Source organism: Rousettus aegyptiacus, unplaced genomic scaffold (genome assembly GCF_014176215.1).
Source record: "Rousettus aegyptiacus isolate mRouAeg1 unplaced genomic scaffold, mRouAeg1.p scaffold_m13_p_4, whole genome shotgun sequence".
In the NCBI taxonomy this organism is placed as follows: domain Eukaryota; kingdom Metazoa; phylum Chordata; class Mammalia; order Chiroptera; family Pteropodidae; genus Rousettus; species Rousettus aegyptiacus.
The window spans coordinates 32,421,174-32,440,260 of record NW_023416307.1 but is presented as its reverse complement, the minus strand read 5'-3'; the positions used below and the strand labels follow the sequence as shown (position 1 = coordinate 32,440,260).

At 35.6% G+C, this 19,087-nt stretch overlaps 1 protein-coding gene across 2 annotated transcripts in view; it reads left to right on the top strand.

The window, feature by feature from the left end:
• The window catches only part of SPATA16 (spermatogenesis associated 16), a 209,373-nt gene extending 195,885 nt beyond the window's left edge, over positions 1-13,488 (top strand). Inside the window, exon 11 of one of the 2 annotated variants that reach the window (XM_036219324.1) lies at positions 13,178-13,488. In XM_036219324.1, the coding sequence (XP_036075217.1) occupies positions 13,178-13,300 (123 nt within the window). In that variant the 3' untranslated portion in view covers positions 13,301-13,488. The remainder of the gene's footprint in view (positions 1-13,177) is intronic. The other variant, XM_016161394.2, reaches the window with a different exon arrangement.
• The last annotated feature ends 5,599 nt before the right edge of the window (positions 13,489-19,087 follow it).

The following is a 19,087-nucleotide window of genomic DNA, read 5'->3' as shown; positions in this document are numbered from 1 at the left end:
TGCCTTTGTGCTCTTGTACTTAATAAAATACTTTGTTACCCAGCAAATTATCAAACTATGGTAGTCTGAGGCTTGCTTTCAAATATCACAATTGAAACAAGCTACAGAAAAATTTAGCTCAGATAATTAAGTCAATAATGTAACGATGACAAATACTTTTGGTGATTACTATTGATCTTTTAGTATGTGCCAAGCACTTTGAGTTATTTTAATGATTGCACGACATTGTGAGGGAGACGTCATGATCTCTCCTCTGAAAGAAGAGAAAAAAGAGCTTTGTAGAATTAACAGGGGAAACAAGCCCAAGTTTGTAGTGACAGCGTTTGGTTTTGAATCAGATTGTTTGGGTCCAAGGCTCTGTTCTTAGTCACTAGCTAGGATGCTTAGCTTAAACCAAATGCAGCTACTAAAAGTCAATGGCAAAAAAGACAAACAACAACAAAAAAGCATTGCCTGACCCAAGCTCAGACTCTGTAATACAACCAACAACACAACCCTCGAGTTTGCTTTTGGCGAATAAGTAAGTGGGACAGAAGCAGCAGAGGCTATTGTATTGCAGGCATCCTCTGTCTTTCTTTAGATCACAGTTAACTGGCCCAGCTGGGGACTTACCCAGACTACTTTGCAGCACCTCCCTGACCAAATCCAAACCTTGGTACACTCTATCCCCTGGATCATGCTACTCTTACTATCCTCTCTCACCATCCTCCACCTCTCCCTCCCCCCCACCCCCATTTATAGACATATCACGTTTAGGTTAACTTTGATAGCTCACCATTTTCCCACTTCCTGAAACATTAGACTTCAAGAGAACAGCTTAAAATTGAGTCATACCTACAGTATACTTACTGTCATTCTGAGGGTCACTTTCTCATGAGTTGTCTGACTTAGCGTTCTGAAATGCACCAGTGAAAACACAATTTCAGAAGCACATATTGCCATAACCCCTCCAAGCTTTACTTTCACAGCACAGAGCCCTGGATGCTGGGGCCGGACAGTACACTGCTAACCTCCTTCACTTCCTGTGATCTCTCCCTGCCTGTCCCACTAATGAGCTAATATAGGGAGGTGAATAACACAGAAATTGGAAATGCTCATGTTATCCCAACCCTATTAGTGCTTTTATTTTTGTAAAAGCTTTTCAAAATGCATCTTTCAGAAGTTTGGTGAAATATTCTGGTGCAAGGGAGAACATATGTCTCAATTGTATTTTGAACTACCATCTTTAAATTACCAAAGTGTCATCTTTGCTTGACAGCCCAACACTTTATTACATGTATTTTATACATCAAGTTTTGCAATCTTTTATAATTCTGTAGAATAACAGAATAACAGCTTACACCAGTTGGTAGCTAAATGAACCATAGGACATCTTCCATTCTGTATTGAAATTGGGATTAATACAGAGTTCAGAGCAATTGACTTGTAGCTCATTTAGTCATTTATAGTATACTCATTATACCTTTTATCTTTTGGAGAAAGGCAAAACTACAGCCCTAAAGAAAGGTATAGATCACTTGTCATTTTAATTATGATTTTCTTACAATGGTGCATGTAGAAGAGGGGACAAAACTGTAATCTAAAACACACACAAATGTCATAAACACAAACACACCCATATCTCCTGCCATCATCAGAACTCTGCGTGTGTAAAACTTATATGTACTCTGCTAAAATGACTTTCTGTTAGATAAAAGACTATGGAGAGGAGCATAAAAAAAGATGCTGGTGAAAAGATGAATATGGACCTATGTTAGAGAGATCCTAATAGTTAGGCTCCTCTCTTATTGAATTAAAAGGAATTTGAGAGGCTTTTAACTTTCCCAGATCTCTTAATTAGAGGAAAAACTCCTTCACCTTCACAATGATTCACTTCATCATATTGTTGAAGACATTTAGAAGCAACTGGGAAAACTAATTCAAGAATGAAAGTACACGGCTCAACAATCATTTTTAAAAAGCCATGAATAGAAGATTTCTACTTCTGGGAATAGAGAGTAGATTTGCTTTTCTTATTCCTCCCATCAAGTACAACTAAAAGCCCTGGATATTATATGTAAAACAAATACAAGCCTCTGAAAGGTAGAATGAAAAAGGCAGACAACCTTGGGACATGGGGACCCAAGGAATAACATAGCGGTGAGTTCACTGGATTTTATCTTGCCTCATACATCTGACACATTACTGAAGAAGCTGGTAACCCAGAAATATTAAGATATGCAGACAAAAAAAAAAAAGCCCCTCCTTGTCCTATAGCCAAAGGACAGGAAAGGTACGGCCTAATAAGACAGAAAACTATTAGACCATAATCATTCTACTCTAACCAAGTACCACAGCGAGGTGGGGGGGGGGGGGGAATGGTGGTCCAACCCCAACCCATGCCAGTAAAGGCCAAGTGAGGAGTTAGACTTCTACCCTCGTTAGCCTATAACGAGGTTCCCCAACCTTCTCCCATTAATAGGTGGTGTAAAAGAAGACCAAAATAAGAACCTGGACTTTTAACTCCACATGGGTGGTAAGGCACCCCCATCCCTCTTTTTCCTGCTGGTGTGGTGTCAGAAGAGACCTAGTAGACAGGATTTTCGCCACCCACCAAAAATCATGAGTGTGATGTCAGTGGCAGCCACTCGAGGAGCAGTTATGAGGTACTCGTAATTCTCCCAGCTAGGAGGGTTATCTGTGAAAACGTTGGGAAGAGCTTAAATGTTCATCTTCATCCAAAAGTAATAAGGAATCCCTTCCCCAAGTGTCAGTGCAGGCTGAGTGGAAAACCTGAACTTCTATCCCTACCTGGCAATAACGAGGCAGTGCCTCTCCCCTCTTTGTAATAGCAGTGCTAAAAAAAATCTGGCTAAACCAGAAGGTCTAAATAAGACCCAATGTCACAAAATAATGCCAAGACTTTCCAGTTTTCAATCAAACATCACTCAACGTATCAAGAATCAGGAAGATCTCAAACTGCATGAGGACAGATAATCAATAAATACTAACACAGAGATGTCAGCGATATTAGAATTTCCTGACAAAGATTTTAAATCACCCATCCTACAAATATTTTAATGAGCAATTACAATTTACAAACACCTTAAAATGAATGGGAAAAAAAAAAGAATCTTAGCAAAGAAATAGAAATCTCAGTAAATAAATAGAAGCTATAAGAAGAACTAAAAGGAAATTTTAGAACTGAAAAATACAATAACAACAACAAAAAAACCTCACTGAAGGGGCTCGAAACCAGAATGAAGGAAACAAAGGAAAGAATCAGTGAAATAAATATAGGGTAATAGAAATTACCCAATCTGAACAACACACATGGACCCAGTAAAGTCATGCACCCATGTTCTGTCTGTCTCTCCCCTCATAACTCTGCCTTGACCCCCTGTGTGGCCCCTCAGGGCATACCGTGTACTTCCTCCAGGACCTATGAGTAATAAACCTCCAACACCCTGTGCTCTACTTAACAAGTGTTAACAAAGCCGTAACAGTCTTCTACTCTTTTTTGGCCTTTTGAAATTTTAACTGAGAATTCTATGGTTCTATTTTTCTCCTTTCTTAGAATTATCAGTTACACTTTTTTTTTTACTTTTTGTGTGTGTGTGTTTGTCCCAAAGTTCGCAATATACATTTACAATTAATCTCTGTCCACTTTCAAATTATACGATATCACTACACAAGACCCTGTAATGACAAAACAGTCTTAATTCCTTTTGCTAGTCTATCATTGCTGTCATTCATTTTACTTATAAGCATGTATATGATATGTACATAAACATACATAATCAAATACATTGTTGCTATTATTGTATTCCTCATTCAGCAAGATAGGCCATAAAACACACCTTAACAAATTTAAAGTGATAGAAATCATACAAATTAAAACTATAATGAGGTAAGTCACTGTATACCTATCAAAATGGCTAGCATAAGATAGTGGCAACACTAAACCCTGACGAGGATGCAGAGAAATTAGATCACTCATACATTAATGGTAGGCATGGAAAATGGTACAGTCACTGTGGAAAACAATATGAGAGTTTCTAAAAAAAAAAAAAAAAACTAAATATACAACTACCATATGACCTAGCATTTATATTCCTGGGCTCCTGGACATTTATCCTAGATAAATGAAGTCTTATGTTCACACAAAGGCCTATACACAAATATTTATAGCAACTTAATTCATACAGCCAAAAAACTGGAAGTAATCTAGATGTCCTTCAAAGGGTTCACAGTTAAACTGCAGTACATCCATACCATGGAATACTAAGGAACGAACTATTGACATATGCAACAACTATAACAAGTCTATTTTCTAGAGAAGCACAGAGTTATATACTACATGATTTCATTTATGTAACCTTCTTAAAATGACAGCGAAATGGACAACAGATTAGTTGATGCCAAGGGTCAACTTCTTAAAATGACAGAGAAATGGACAACAGATTAGTTGATGCCAGGGCTAGGAGGAAAATGGGTGTAGCCATAGAAAGGCAACGAGAGAGATCTTTCTGGTCATGGAACTGCATCTTGAGTGGATCGATGTCAGTATCCCAGCTGTGTGGTATTCTAGTACAGTTTTGCAAAATGTTACCCTTGGGCAAACTGCATGAAGAGTTCTTCCTGTACTACTACTTACCGATGCACGATAACCTACAATTATCTCAAAATAAAAAGTTAAAATATGTATATTTAAACCTTCAAATAATTTGTCACTAAATTTTGAAAAATAAATTTTTAAACAACCATGATACATGGTTTCCTGGACAGAGTGACAGCAAGGTTCTGTAATGTTCTTTAGCTCTATACCAAACATTAAAAAAGTGGCGTCATTATGGGAATTTTCAATTAAGAGTTGGTAAAACGATTTAGCAGGAAGTGTTTTTGCACATTTTGTAACATCTCAGTGGTAGATCCCTCAGATCTTACGTTGTACGTTTATAACTAAAATACTGAATAACGTAACAAATTCACTAAACATAAAAGGAGAAATATGGTGCTTGTTTGTCTGAATGCTAGCCAAAAGCTAAAGAAAACTGCTATATGATAAATAACAGAAACAATTCCATTTCAGAAACTAAGTTTACTTTAGAAATTAATTTCAAGCCTGTTTGAAAACAATTGTAATTCTAATTAGAATTAAAATTCAAACTATTTTGGATGATAAATATTTAAAAGTATTTGGTCTGGAAACTAAACTGGAACAGAGCAAAGAAACTAACGCTATCAAATCCACCGTAGTGGAGGGAAATGTCTGTTTTGCCGAGAGGATTTTGGTTCATGCTGCTAATCGCTGGAAACACATTCTGATTCTGTAGCCACCACTACAGTCATATAAACCCGATATTTGTTCCTGAAGGATGCAATTCTTATTTCATCTACATTTTTTTTCTTCTTAAAAGACATCTTTTAAAGTTTTACTAAAAGACAAAAAATAAATTCTTTGAACACCCAATTTCTGAGGCATGAACATATGCAAACAAACCCCTACAAACATAGCTAATCCTCCCTCCTTGATTCAGACTATGCGAAAGCCAATAGGAAGTCCCAATTCAAGTTAAGCGTCTTACTTCTCAGTGCAATCTACCCATACTTTCATGTTTTAAATCTATTTCCTCTCACTGCCATTATTGGAAAGAAACCACCGTGGTTTCCAGGGTATATACACTCAGCCTGTGCAGGGAGCACCAACCAGGTAGCAAGCATCAAACAGCAGGAAAACTGAATCCTAGAAAGCATCCAAGTCACGTTTGAAGGGAGAATTAGAACATAATTGAGCTCCCTTTTATTTTACAGCTTAGTGGTGATATTAGTTTGCTACAGCTCCTGTAACAAAGTACCACAAACCGAGTGGCTTGAACAACAAAATTTTATTGTCTCACAATTCTGGAAACTGAAAATCTGAGATCAGTGTCATCAGGGTTGGCTCCTTCTGAGGGCTGTGAGAAAGAATCAGGTCCCTACCTCTTGTACATAGTGGTTTACTAACAATCTTTATTGTGTCTTGGTTTGTAGAAGAATCACCCTGATTTCTGCTTTCATCTTCACATGGCATTCTCTTTGTGTGTGTATCTGAGTGTAAATTGCCTCTCTTTATAAGGACACCAGCATTTTGGATTAGGGCTCACCCTAATGACCTCGTTTTAAGTTGATTATCTCTATAAACACCCCATTCTGAAATACTTGGAGTTAAGACTTTAACATATGAATTATGGGGAACTACAATTCAACTCATCACAGTAATGTCTGATTTTAAATGATTTTAAAAAGGAAAAAGGCCACCCAGATCTTCATAGTGACTCTCTTTCCCATCTGCCACATTAGGCCACTGCTGTATTGTCCCTTATTGTTATCATCTCTCACCATCTTTGCTCATGTTGAGAGTTTTATCATTTCTTTATTTAGTTTGCCCAATAATTTTCTAACTCTCTAATGTCCTGGAATTTAGGTACTTACTCAACAATGCTCCTGGTGTCATGGCCAGCCTTCAAACAATCAATAAAAGGGAGTAATGTTATATTCGCTTCTGACTCACATGCCTTCATTTACCAAATGAAAATAGGTTGGATCTATGTGCAAATGAAGCTACAGTCAGCACCACAATATTGTGTAGAGTCAAGAGCAATCCTCCATCACAAAAAAAGCTCTCGAGAGCACAGAAAGTCATCCCCATACTTTCCACCTATATATGACTAAGTTGGGTATGTAAGATAGAAACCCATTTTACAGTAAGAGATCATGGGAGAAAATATTCAAGAACCTTTTACCATACCTATACCAAAAGTGACCACAAAGTAGTTGGATATGGGGAAAATATTATTTTAATCTGTAAAACTGTTACAGTCTATCCTGGAATCCAGTAGAAAATCATAAGTCCTGATCAACTGAAAAAAATATAAAATCATAAAATCATTAACTGAAAAATATTTTCATACCAGTAAATAATCTGATATAGTTATAGGATGAAAAAGAAAAGTGTGAGGTGAACTACCTTCTGATGTTAAGCTAATCCATCAAGGGGCCCTTTGGATGCAGGATAAAATTCTGATACATCTGGAGAAGAATATATCTTATAAGTATCATCATTTCATAAGTGGGATATTAAGGAGACCCAAGAATCCTAGTATCTATAGGTGTTTATATTAATGAGTTCAGTACCTTTTATCACATATAAAATTTCAACAACATAAGTGGTTAGATTCCTCTCATTTCCATCATGCTGCTTCTCCATATAATACAAGGCAAATAACAACGTGTCCTTCCACTGAGCATATTTCCGTAGAATGAACACCGGCCAAATTAAACATCATAAAATTAGTCATTTAAAATTGGAATAGATTTTAAAAGTTTATTTAATCCAACCCTTAGCTCTCACATGACTCACAAATACTCCATACCTATCAAAGAAGTCATCTAATGTTCGATTTCCAATCTCCAGTGATGGAGGTCACCATACCTCTCACCCTGAGGTCCCTTCCACTTGTATACGGTTGCAAAAAACAGTTATATGTTGATATAATATCTACTTTTCCATTCATTTGGTTAACCATTCAGTTATTCATTAATTCAACAAAGGTTTATTGAGAATCTATTATGAAACCACCAGGCGCTACTTATAATCTTTGTGAAGGATTTAGATATTTATGAAGCCCTTTTCACAAACATCAAGTCATTAAATCCTCATGAAAACCCTGTAAATTAGACTATGTTTATTATTATTGTTTTGAAGTACATTAATAATGAGAAAATTAAAACTCCGAAGTTAAGTCACATGACTGGTAGAACTGAGATCAAACTCATACTCTAATTCTAGCTAGGACTCTCCACTGTGTATGCTAACACAAAGCAAATCCATCACCTCTTCCACATAACAACCTTGATTGATCTAAGGACACTACACATTTGTGTTATATTTTCTCTTCTCCACATTGAATACCTCCATATTAAATATTATCCTTCAGTTTGCCTTCATACAATTTGTAGCTGAGACCCTGAACATATCCAGAATTGAGCATGATAGCCCACTGTGATATGGCCTAAGCAGAGAAGGGTTTGAAAAACCACTGTTGTCTTTGAGACAGACATATTTTAAACATTGTAGTCTATACTCAGATTAGTTTTCTGGGAGGTATCCGTATAATACTGTTGATTTATACTGAACCTGCAGCTAATATGTACTTTCAGAAATTCACTTTCTCCCTTCCCTTTTCTGCTCCCTTCTAATTCTGCCTTTTATATTGTGGAATTTTGAGACCTAATCACAAGACTTTAATTTGAGTCAAACACCTACACTTAGCACAGTTACTGAGGCAGCAGCCCTCACGGAGGAGAGACCAAAAACACAGTAACTATTAGATAAAGTTGTTTGGCTTTTTATTTTATTTCACTTTTCTATATGTATTTTTTTTTCATTTATGTTTTTCCCACTTATGGGGTGTACACTTCCAGATTCAAGTATTAATACTGCTACTAAATAATAGCAATTCAAGCTTATGTAACTACGTCATATAAATTTTTAATTTAATCTCACTAGGACCCAGTGAAGAAATTGATAGACGAGGAAACTTAGGTTCCAAGAAGTTAAATAAGTTTGCCCAAAGTCACTCACCAAGAAAAAGCTGGAAATGGGATTCTAAGTTAGAGAGGTTACTTCAAAAGTAGCCCGTATCTCTGCCACGACCACCTTTTTGTTCTGAATAACTAAAAACATCCTTTTTTTGTTTGTTTTTCTTAGCACTTTTTAACTTCTAGAATTCTTTTCACATGGTCGACCATAAAACAGTGTTGTTTTTTTTTTCAATTTGGAGTTTTGTGTTATTCTAGCCTAGGCTATTACAGGTTTATTAACACATTTCTGATTGCACCCTTTTTTCCATCTCTTGTATATGTCATTAATGAACTCATTGTTTTTCCCTAAAACTGTTCATCTATTTGTATTCCTTGCTGTGTAAAGATATGATCATTATCTCATTAGAAACTTTACAGTCAATTCTAATTCTGCCTACCATCCTATCCCAACACAAAATTTTTCATTAAGTCTATAGCTCTTACTTCCTAAATATCTCTTAAATCCTTGATTCGGGCCCTCAACATATTTTTCATATCCTATTGCACTGGCCCCCTAATTGATCCACCTGCCTCTAGTCTCCCTTACTGCATTCCACTCCACACAATAACACCAGATTTGTCTTTCTAATCACATAGTTAAATATTTTTCAAATTTTTACAAGCTGACCCCAATCTATATTTACTGCTGTAGACGCCTCTACTCCCAGTGCTCTCATACTTACATCTATACTATAAGTAACTCATCCCTATCAAATAGCCCAGATTTTCTCACAACCTTGCTTTTATGGATGTCATTTTCTCTGTCTGGAATGTGTTTTTGCCCTGGCAAAGACCCAACTCCTATTACCTCCAATGCACTTCCACAGCCCTTCAGATAAAAGTCACTGTTCTGACATTGTTGCCTACAGAAATTTTTGTACATCATTCTTATATAAACAGTTATGCTTTATTGTAATAATTTATCATTAACTTTATAAACAAACATTTTGAAATTTTTGCTTATCACCCTAGTCCAGTGCCAAATACACAGTAGATGTTCAATAAATATTTGCATGAAAAATGAATGTAGTTCCTTTGAAATCTAGGCTGACTAGAACTTTTCTTATAATATATATCAGTCTATTTAATTACCCCCACATTTCTTCCTAATTGATATTATCTGATTTTGTACTATTGGAATTTCAATTTTGAGATCTCCTGTACTCTCGGGCTATGTTCTCTTTTAGAGTTTCATAGTCATCTTTGTTCTGAATTTTTTGAATCTACAGTAAATCATGACTGACAGACTTTTGTGTATAAGAGTTGAAAGATCCTAAAAAAACTAGATAACAATTTCCTTACTTTCTGATGTGGAATATGACTTACAGCCATATGATAGGTGAGAATCTAACTCCTATTGAAGCCTTCAGGTCTCCTCCATCATTTGACATCCCAAAATTCTCTGCAAAATTCTTTTTTGGTCAACTGTCCATATTCCTGTAATGCCAAGTCAGCATTGGCATAGAGATACACAAGAAAATTGTATCTGTCCATTTTGCAAATGGAAAAATTAGACCCAGAATAACCAAGTAGACTATCTGATATAGTTAAACAAGTAGATTTTGCACCAAAATGAAAGTCTAATAGGGCCACTGCTCCAAAAACTGGCTCATTTCCTTCCTTACATGCTTACGTATTTCTTTCTGTTTTATTTCCCTAAGGGCTTTGTAGAAATTTCTATCATTTTCAATCTGTTCATCTTAGTTATATGAATCTATTTTCTCTTCAACCAGCATTTTTCTTTCCTTGACTTAATAAAAGAAAATAAAGAACCAGCTTTACTAAAAACATGATGCAGCTCTCCTACACTTCAGTAAGTACAGAAGTTAAAATTGACTTACTTTACTGCATATTGGGCCATTCATCTAATAGTATACTCTAAGAGAACAACCTCTGATTTGAAAAATGTGAGAGCTCATCTTAAGATTGGACTGATTGATCTGATGTGAGTACAAGTCTTGGAATTTTTTGGCTTGGTGTATCCTTGGAAATTATCCTGGCCAACCCCTTCCTCACCAAAGGCTGGTAAACAATGAAGCTCCGAAAGGCCAACTGATTTCTCTGGGGTCACAGATCAGGGTAACAAACCAGGACAAGACCAGAACTCATCATACTGACTCCTTATCCAGTACCCTTTCTACCTTTGGCTGTTTCAACTATGGAGACTACACCTTGCTATTACCTTACCTCAAGAGCCTCAAAGCTAAATGTTAATAGAATGATGGTGTATGAAAGTAGTGGTTATTTAATTTATAAGAGAAAAGAAAGCCTTCTGATGTGCTACATACCAGGCATCACTTTGAGTACGGACAAACGTATTGGTTTCTGAATGTCTTCAGCTCTGTTAACACAGAGGACAAGAAATGAGGGTCTACTATGTCCTAGGTGCTTGGATTAGTGGAAAGCATGGCCATAATTCCTGCCTTATGGATCTTAAAGTCCAGATGGGAAGACAGATATTATATAAATCATTATAAACAATTACAAAAACACAATATGCAAAGAGATGAATGGGCTGCTATGGGAATATGTTACTGAGAGAACCAATCTGGTCTGGGCTATCAAGGAAAACTTGCCTGAGGCACTAATGTGGAACCTGAAATCCATAGGATGCACAAGGGTTTCATGGGAGTATTCCATCCGAAGGCATAGCATTAGGAAGGATGCAGAGAACACCACACAGCTGTACTTAGATAACTAAGAGACGTATCATACAGCTGAGACAGATGGAGTAATAGACAAAATTAGGGACGCGAATGAACCAGATCACCCAGAGCCGTGTAAGCCATGTTGAGGGCTTGGGAATTTACATAAGTATTTTAAGCAAGGAAGAAATACGAGCAGGATTACATTTTTAAAAGATTGGTCCAGTATCATTAGGAGAATGAATTGAAAGGTCAGCATATATACAGACCAGGTAGAAGGTGAACACAGGCCAGGTGAGACATGCAAGTGGTTTGACCTCCCAGCTTAATTCAGCAGTGCTCTCTAGTCCAATGGCACATCCTGTGTTTCTTCTTTGTCTGTAATGTTTGTAATAAAAGGCAACCCACTTAGTCAACACTGCTCATAATTAACATAATTTAAAAAAAAAAGACAGCAGCCACCTAATGGGCATTTTAAAATAATTAATTTTTTGTATCATTGAAGGAAGAAGCATTTCGGATGCAGTAGGATTGTAATTTTAAATTGTATTTGGGTTAATTGCAAACATTCTAATTGTAAAGAGTTTTGATTTAAATGATACATTTTCAGTCCAGATAACATGAGTGAGTCATCAACTCAACTACAGAAGCAACAGTAAAGTGCCATTCATTATGTTTGTTTTGATTGTGCAATATGTTAATTTTTACTTATGATTTTGGTGTAAGTGGGATAGTATAGATATATGGAATGCATAGAATAATGCATTGACTTCATGACAAGATCCAAAAATATTCTGTTAAATTATTTTGATGATTGCTGCAATGATCAGACATCATAAATAACAGTGTTCTTTTGGAGAAATTCACCTGAAGTAATTTTAAATTTTCAAAAAGAATTGTTTTCATATAGATAAGTTATCTTATTTTCTTAAGGAAACCAATGAACTGCTTACATCAACTGGGGTGATATAAGACCTAAGCATAACATACAGATGAGTATTACTATTTATTATTCTCTTATGACAATCTGAATTATCTTTGGATATTAAAGTGAACGATAAATCAAGTGATTTAAAAGTAAAACTCAAAATTGGAAAACTGAAGTTGTAAGTGCTTTTACCTTAAGTAGATGATATATGCAAGCACCTTAAGTAGTTAGTGCTCTAGCTTTGAGCTAACTTTATGACAATGGGCTCTTCAATGAATGACTTTAGGCTAACACAATAAAAAGATCCTGGGAGTCAGGGTTAAGTATGAGTTATGATATCTACAGACTTTCATGAGGGCCCAACTCAGCACATATGTAAACTGTTTTATTCTACAGTTCTTTCTGACAAATCGTGTAATACATTCAACCGTCATTGAATAATTAGAAGTTTTCTTTGGAGAAAGACTAATACTTTATTTTTAAGAGTTATTGATTTGTATGTCATTATTTTATCTTATTCCCTGGATGTGGCAATTTTTTTTTTAAAGAAAATAGAGTCTTTCGAAATTTCCTTTTGATTTAAAAGAGAAATGTTACTTGCTAAGACAATGAGGAATATTTATTTTTCTCCCAAGAGGCCAGGAGCACACAAATGTTAGAATATCTGGCTTGCGGGAGGTGAATTGTTTTGTTTTCGTTCTTTATGATAATGACTACTTTTTCACCATTCACTTCTTTTTCAAATCCTTGGTTTTACTGATCATTAAAGTATGACTGAGAAGTAAATCAAATCTCCTCATGCCTGCTTCGTGTTTTTAAAACAGGGAACCCTGAAATGGAGACAGAAGGAGGCTTTTATGTTTAGTCATTTCCATCTCTGCCAGTTCTGTTTAAACATGGACCTATATGTGCCATTTAATGTTAAATACCTCACTATTTTTCCAAGTACACAAAACACAGGAAAACAACAACAAATCTTATATCTGTTTATTTCTTCCAGGTTGGACGAATTGAAGATTTTCTATATCAATTAGAGGATAGTTTCTTAAAAACGAAAAAACTGAGAACTGCTCGAAGGCAAAAAACAAAAATGAAGCGACTGCAAACTGTGCAGCAAAGCTAAACACTGGGGAGCAAGCATTACCACAAGACGTTTCAGAGAAAGGAGCAATGGCATCCTGCCAGCCTGACAGTGACAGCTTGGTAACTAAGGCTTATTGCCAAAGGAATGAGGTGGCACTCCCCTTGGCTCATCTTTGGGAAAGACAGTCTATAATTCATTAATCTTGACTGGCAGCAATAAATGTTCTCTTGACTCTTGTTCAAATTCATCTTATTTAAACAGCTACCTCTTTCACCTGCCTTGTTCTTTTGAAATTGACTAAGGTATACCAGGACGACCCTAATATGCTTGTAGTATATGTACATATTCATGTGCAGTTATTAAGAATTATTCTCATATCACACACAGATACAGACAATATAAATGCAAATTTTAAAAATTATAAAACCGATAATAGACTTTCTTGATCCTTATAGAAATAGTCACATGTGGTATGGCTGATGCTATTAGTTATCTCATTAAAATATTGATTCTTTCCTCCGAATTCTATATTCTCTCCCCTTAAATGACTTAACCCAATGCACCATTTGACGAGGTAGCGAGTCAATAGCCATCACCGAAGACTTCAGCTGACACCCAACAAGGCGTTTTGAAGACAGGGTGAGGAGAAGGAAGTCAGGTGCAGAGTAAAATAGACAGAAATACATAATTTTTCAAAGTAGTGGGAAAAAATGAGAAGGATCTCAGAGTACATTGATAATAAACAACATGAAAAAGGAAAGAGGCAATAAAATACTTAGCACCAAATGATTCTTTATACTTTATACAATGACACTATAAAAGATTTATAATTTAACCTTAAATGTATGCTAGATTTGCATAGTCATAATTATGCAAGATATAAATATTTTAAAATCTTAATAAAAAAAATAGGACCTTGGTTTTCCTGGGGACAATTTGCATAATCTTTTCTATCTAACTCCACCCAGAGAACACTATCATTGCCACCAATTTCCCTCAGGTTAGTCATTAATACAACTGTAGTCAGTTAAAAACAATAGAGTTTAAGAAACTCCTTTTTGTTTCTAACCTCACATCAGCAGTACATGTCAGTTTTGTTCTTGTAAGTACTGGAAAATAATTTCTTTCTATAAACACTTGAATCTAGCCAAATGTGGGAGTCTAAGGTAAATAGCTAAGCTTCTCATCTGACCACTGATGCTGTTATCACTTCTGACCATTGTCTAGGAATTTCCAATTATTAAAAAAAAAAAAAACCCTCATAATATCTCTAGGAAATTAAGCCTGTCAGCTTTAAATATTAACTTCAGTGTTAAAATTTTATTTTCCAAAAGGATTTCTATGTTCTGTAAGTTTTTTTAAATTGGATCGAATTTTGGCACTGCTTATTTGTTTACTCAGCTATTTTCTAAAAGTCCTGTTGATATTCAGTAGCTGTTTAATTGCTTTACCTTTGTTCTTTGAAAACTAGGATTCTCTCATGAAGTGCCTAAAAATTATACTGGAAAATAATATAATTACAATTTTTAGATTATGGCTTCACTCTTTGATCATTTTCTCCAAATCCAATGCTAAAATCCATTGGTTTTTTTGGCTGAGGTTTGGGTAGGAAAAAAAGGGTGATGTAAAATGAGTATCCAAAACTTACAAAAGAAACCTTTTTTCCAGAAAAAAAATTAACATTCATAGCTCTTCAACAAAGTATCAAACCTTTAGAATTCTTGATAGGTGCAATAGCAATGTCCATTAGGAATAAATTTTGTTTGTGGTTTCCATACCAGTGTCAAGAGCCTTGAATCACAGTAATACAGTATAATTTATTGCACCTGGCCTCTCATCACTTGTTCATTTTTAAATTGTCTGCAAAGGATTTGTATAGGAATATGATATTAGTTTTAAAAAAATCAATACTAGAGAAAGCAAAATTTTAAAAGTACTTTTAGAATGTTTATTTTATTTCAGCTTCATAAGAATTTCATCATGTATGCATTTTCTCTGTTTTACAATTAAAGAAAGAGAGTTAAGACCTTGCTTGACTCCAAGGCTCATTCTGCCCTCTACTTGCTATTTGAAATATGGTCCATGGACCAGTAACATCAGCATCACCTGAAAATCCCTGAGAAATGCCGAATTTTAAGCTCCTCCCCAGACCTACTGAATTAAAAATCTGCATGTTTAGCAAGATTGCTGGGTGATTTATATGCACATTAAAGTTTGAGAATTGCTTCTTTACCATATTGGAAAATATTTTTCTGTCAGCTCAAAATTAACCTGACGCAGAGACTGCTGATGTAGCCACTCTTAGGTTTTGGTCTAAATGAATATTTCCTAATATGACCATTCCTGCAAAGGTTTATATACAAAAAAAAAGAAAGAAAAATTAAAAGTTTAATGATAATAGGATATGTTCTCTTTTCCTGTCACTTCCTTGAAGATATGTGTAATTTTATTCTGTAATATTTTAAAGACATTAAGCGAAACAAAAGAAATCCATACTGGCTGAAAAGATATATATCTTATAATCAGACCAATTTAAATATTATTAATTGTGTAGCTGATCTACACCATAAGTGCTTCCACAGTCTTGGCTTCCTTCATCTTCCACTGCTTCTATGTTCTTCCATCACTTTCTAATGCATCTGGATGGGGAGCAGAGCTCTGCTGATCTCTAGTACTAGGGGCAACTTGTCTTTCCAAATTTCTAGAGGGACTACCACTGAGTATTCTTCTGTAAGAAGCAGTTCAAGTTCAGAAGTCCCACTCCCAGAGGAGGAATCCCAAAGGAGGCCTCTCACGACCACATGAAAAGCGTACACGTGCTGATCCATGTCTGGTTAATGGCAGGACTCAATCAGTCTCAATCATTCCTTGACCATCATTCTTCAGGGCATTTTGGTGATGTTGGTTTGTATGTGTAAAGGTTCACAATATGTCACCTTAAAATATGCCACACTGGCATACTGATTATTTTTAATTAAAATTACTTGAGAAACAGCCAATGCAAGAAGGATACTCTACCCTTCCTTCATCCCTCTGAAAGCAGGAATTAAATCTTTCGTGTGAAAGATACCCTTCCTGCCCAGGAGGAAAGAAGACATTTTTTTCATCAGAGACAGGGAATTTAGGGCTGAGAACACTGTATAAACAAATCTTGTTAATTCTTCACCACTTACTACCCCTAACTAAATGCCTCTGCCTTATCAATTCTACACAAATTTATTGTTTCTTTGTCTAAAAGGTACGTAAGCTTCTTGTTCTGGTCACTTTTTGGTCTCATACCTTTGTGGAGCTCCCTCGTATATGCATAATAAAATTTGTTTTTCTCCTGTTAATCTGTCTTTTTATTACAGGAGTGTCTCAGCCAAAAACCTATAAGAGTAGAAGGAAAATTATTTTTCCTACCCAACAGATGTTTATTTTTCTCAGCTTTTCAGTTTCAAACTTTTTAAACCTATGGGAAATAGGCAAGAATACTATAACTGATATACCCTTCACATAGATTTTCCTAATTGTTAACATCTTGCATCATTGCTTTCTCGCTTTCTCTCTGCCCCTTGTAGCGCTCTCTCTCTCTCTCTCTCTCCCCCTCTCTCTCTCTCCCCCCCTCAAGTAAAATCCATTTACATATTTCATAGACAAATCAAATTGTTTCTTTTAATTAAATTACCTTATCATGAGTACTATGCTAATCTCCCATTTGTAGGTCAAAATTTGTTCTGTGCATCCAATTAGCCAAGTGACCACAGTTACTGAGGAACTGCTGGGGGAAGAGGCTATATATGGCACACATCACACCATCCCCCTCCTCTTCCACACTGCTGGCCTTTCTATGGCATTTCTTTGATAGTCACTGCAGCAGTCAGCAGGGACAGTGTCCTTGAAGAAGGAAAAGCAAGTAGCAAAGGCGAGATACTGCCTCAAAGCTGGCTGGTTATTCATACTTTTGAATATCTCCAAAGGTGGCAAATCTTTATTCTTTGAGAACAGATGATGCAATTTTTATAAATAGCAAAAAATTACTCAGAACTCAAATTGAATAGAGTCATTGGTCAACTGAATAATGCTATTCTGTGTCCAAGATCATGTGTATCTCTGAAGTAATGGCACACATAAAAGCAACTGCATTGAAATAGTACAGCTTGCCAAGGTGACTTTTCTGAAGAGAGAACCACATGTGCATTGATATCTACATGCCAGTATGTTTGTTTAAAAAATCTATCTTGCCAGGCCCTTCTATATGCATGTGATGGAACAAAAAATTGGATAAATCAAAAACCTGTCTAGAAAGCAATTTGTCAGTATATATATCACGAGCCCTAAAGATGTTTATACCCTTTGCCCCAACAACTCTACTTTTGGGAAATTATGCTGAAGGAATAATCAAATGTGTGTTAAAAGATAAAAGTTAAAAGATAGTCATCACACAGTTATCTTAAATAGAGAAATAAAATGAACTCAACCAAAATTTTCTAATATAGGTAATAGACTAAATGATTTATGGCAGTTGAACCAATGCTTAACCTATAACATATAAAAATGTTATGATGTTAAAAAAAAAAGTAAGATATAAAACTACATACAGCACAATTATAACTAGGCTTTAAAGTATACGAATATATTTTATATGTATATACTGGAAGGAAATACAATAAGATATTAAGAATAATTCTCTTTAGTAGAGTCGGTTATGGGCGATTTTATTTTTGTTTCTATATTATGCAAGAAGTACATGTTTCTTGATAATAATGAAAAAATCCTTTAAAACATTCTTATTATTTAATATCATGCTGAAGAAAGACCAATTCATATCAGCTTGTCTTTGCCTGTTTACAATTATATATATTCTGATACTTGCATCACATATATATTTGCATGGGCAGAGACCAGTAGATGGATTTTATTTACAGAATTATTTGTGGCATAAAATTTTTTATGACTACCTCCATCAAACAACCCTGGGGCATACAGTCCAAAAGATCACTCAAGTAACTATTACACAGAGCACTAATTATGATGTTTCACCTGCCTTTACAAATAACAACATGATACTATATATAGGTTGTTCTTATCTCCCTTGCTTTTCTTCCTCATAACCTTCTCCTCTGATTGTTTTCCTTCATTTTACCTTGTACTCACAGGATATAATCTCATAAAATATGAGATGATCACAGACCAAAGTCCTTTAAATCAAAATGTATTGAAAGTTGAGAGACCACTAGCAGAGCAAAGCTTTGATTTACACTGGCTTGATTTATTGAAATAGTGTGATGGAGTCCAAGTTCAATCAGATATTTCACACGTTGCCTGATACACTCAGCAGTTCCCTGGGCTCCTGGAACATGGATACAAAGGACTATTGTGCAGCCTTGACAAGTAGTAGATTATCAAGATGGAATGTAATGACACCTAGAGACAGGCACCTATTTTTGACAACCATCGAAGAAAAGAAAAATCAGAATACAGACCCAGAACACATCCCAAAAGTTATCAATGTAAGCATATCCTGCTTGTGTCTTAATGAAAAGAAGCCAGAAGTGCTCTGTATGAGGTAATTGGAATTCGAAATCATTCTCCATATACATTCTTTAATAAATGGTATGGGTTTCCGGTCAAGATGGCAGGGTAGGTAAATGCCCTGCTTGCCTCCTTCCATGACCACATGAAAATCACAACTAAATTATAAAACAATTGACCTGGAGAACTATCTGAAGACTGAACCACCTGAGAACCAGCTGAACCACCTGAGAACCAGCTGAACAGAGCTTTAACTAAGAATATAAAGAAGACGCCATACTGAGACCAGTCGGAGGGACAGAGAGGTGAAAC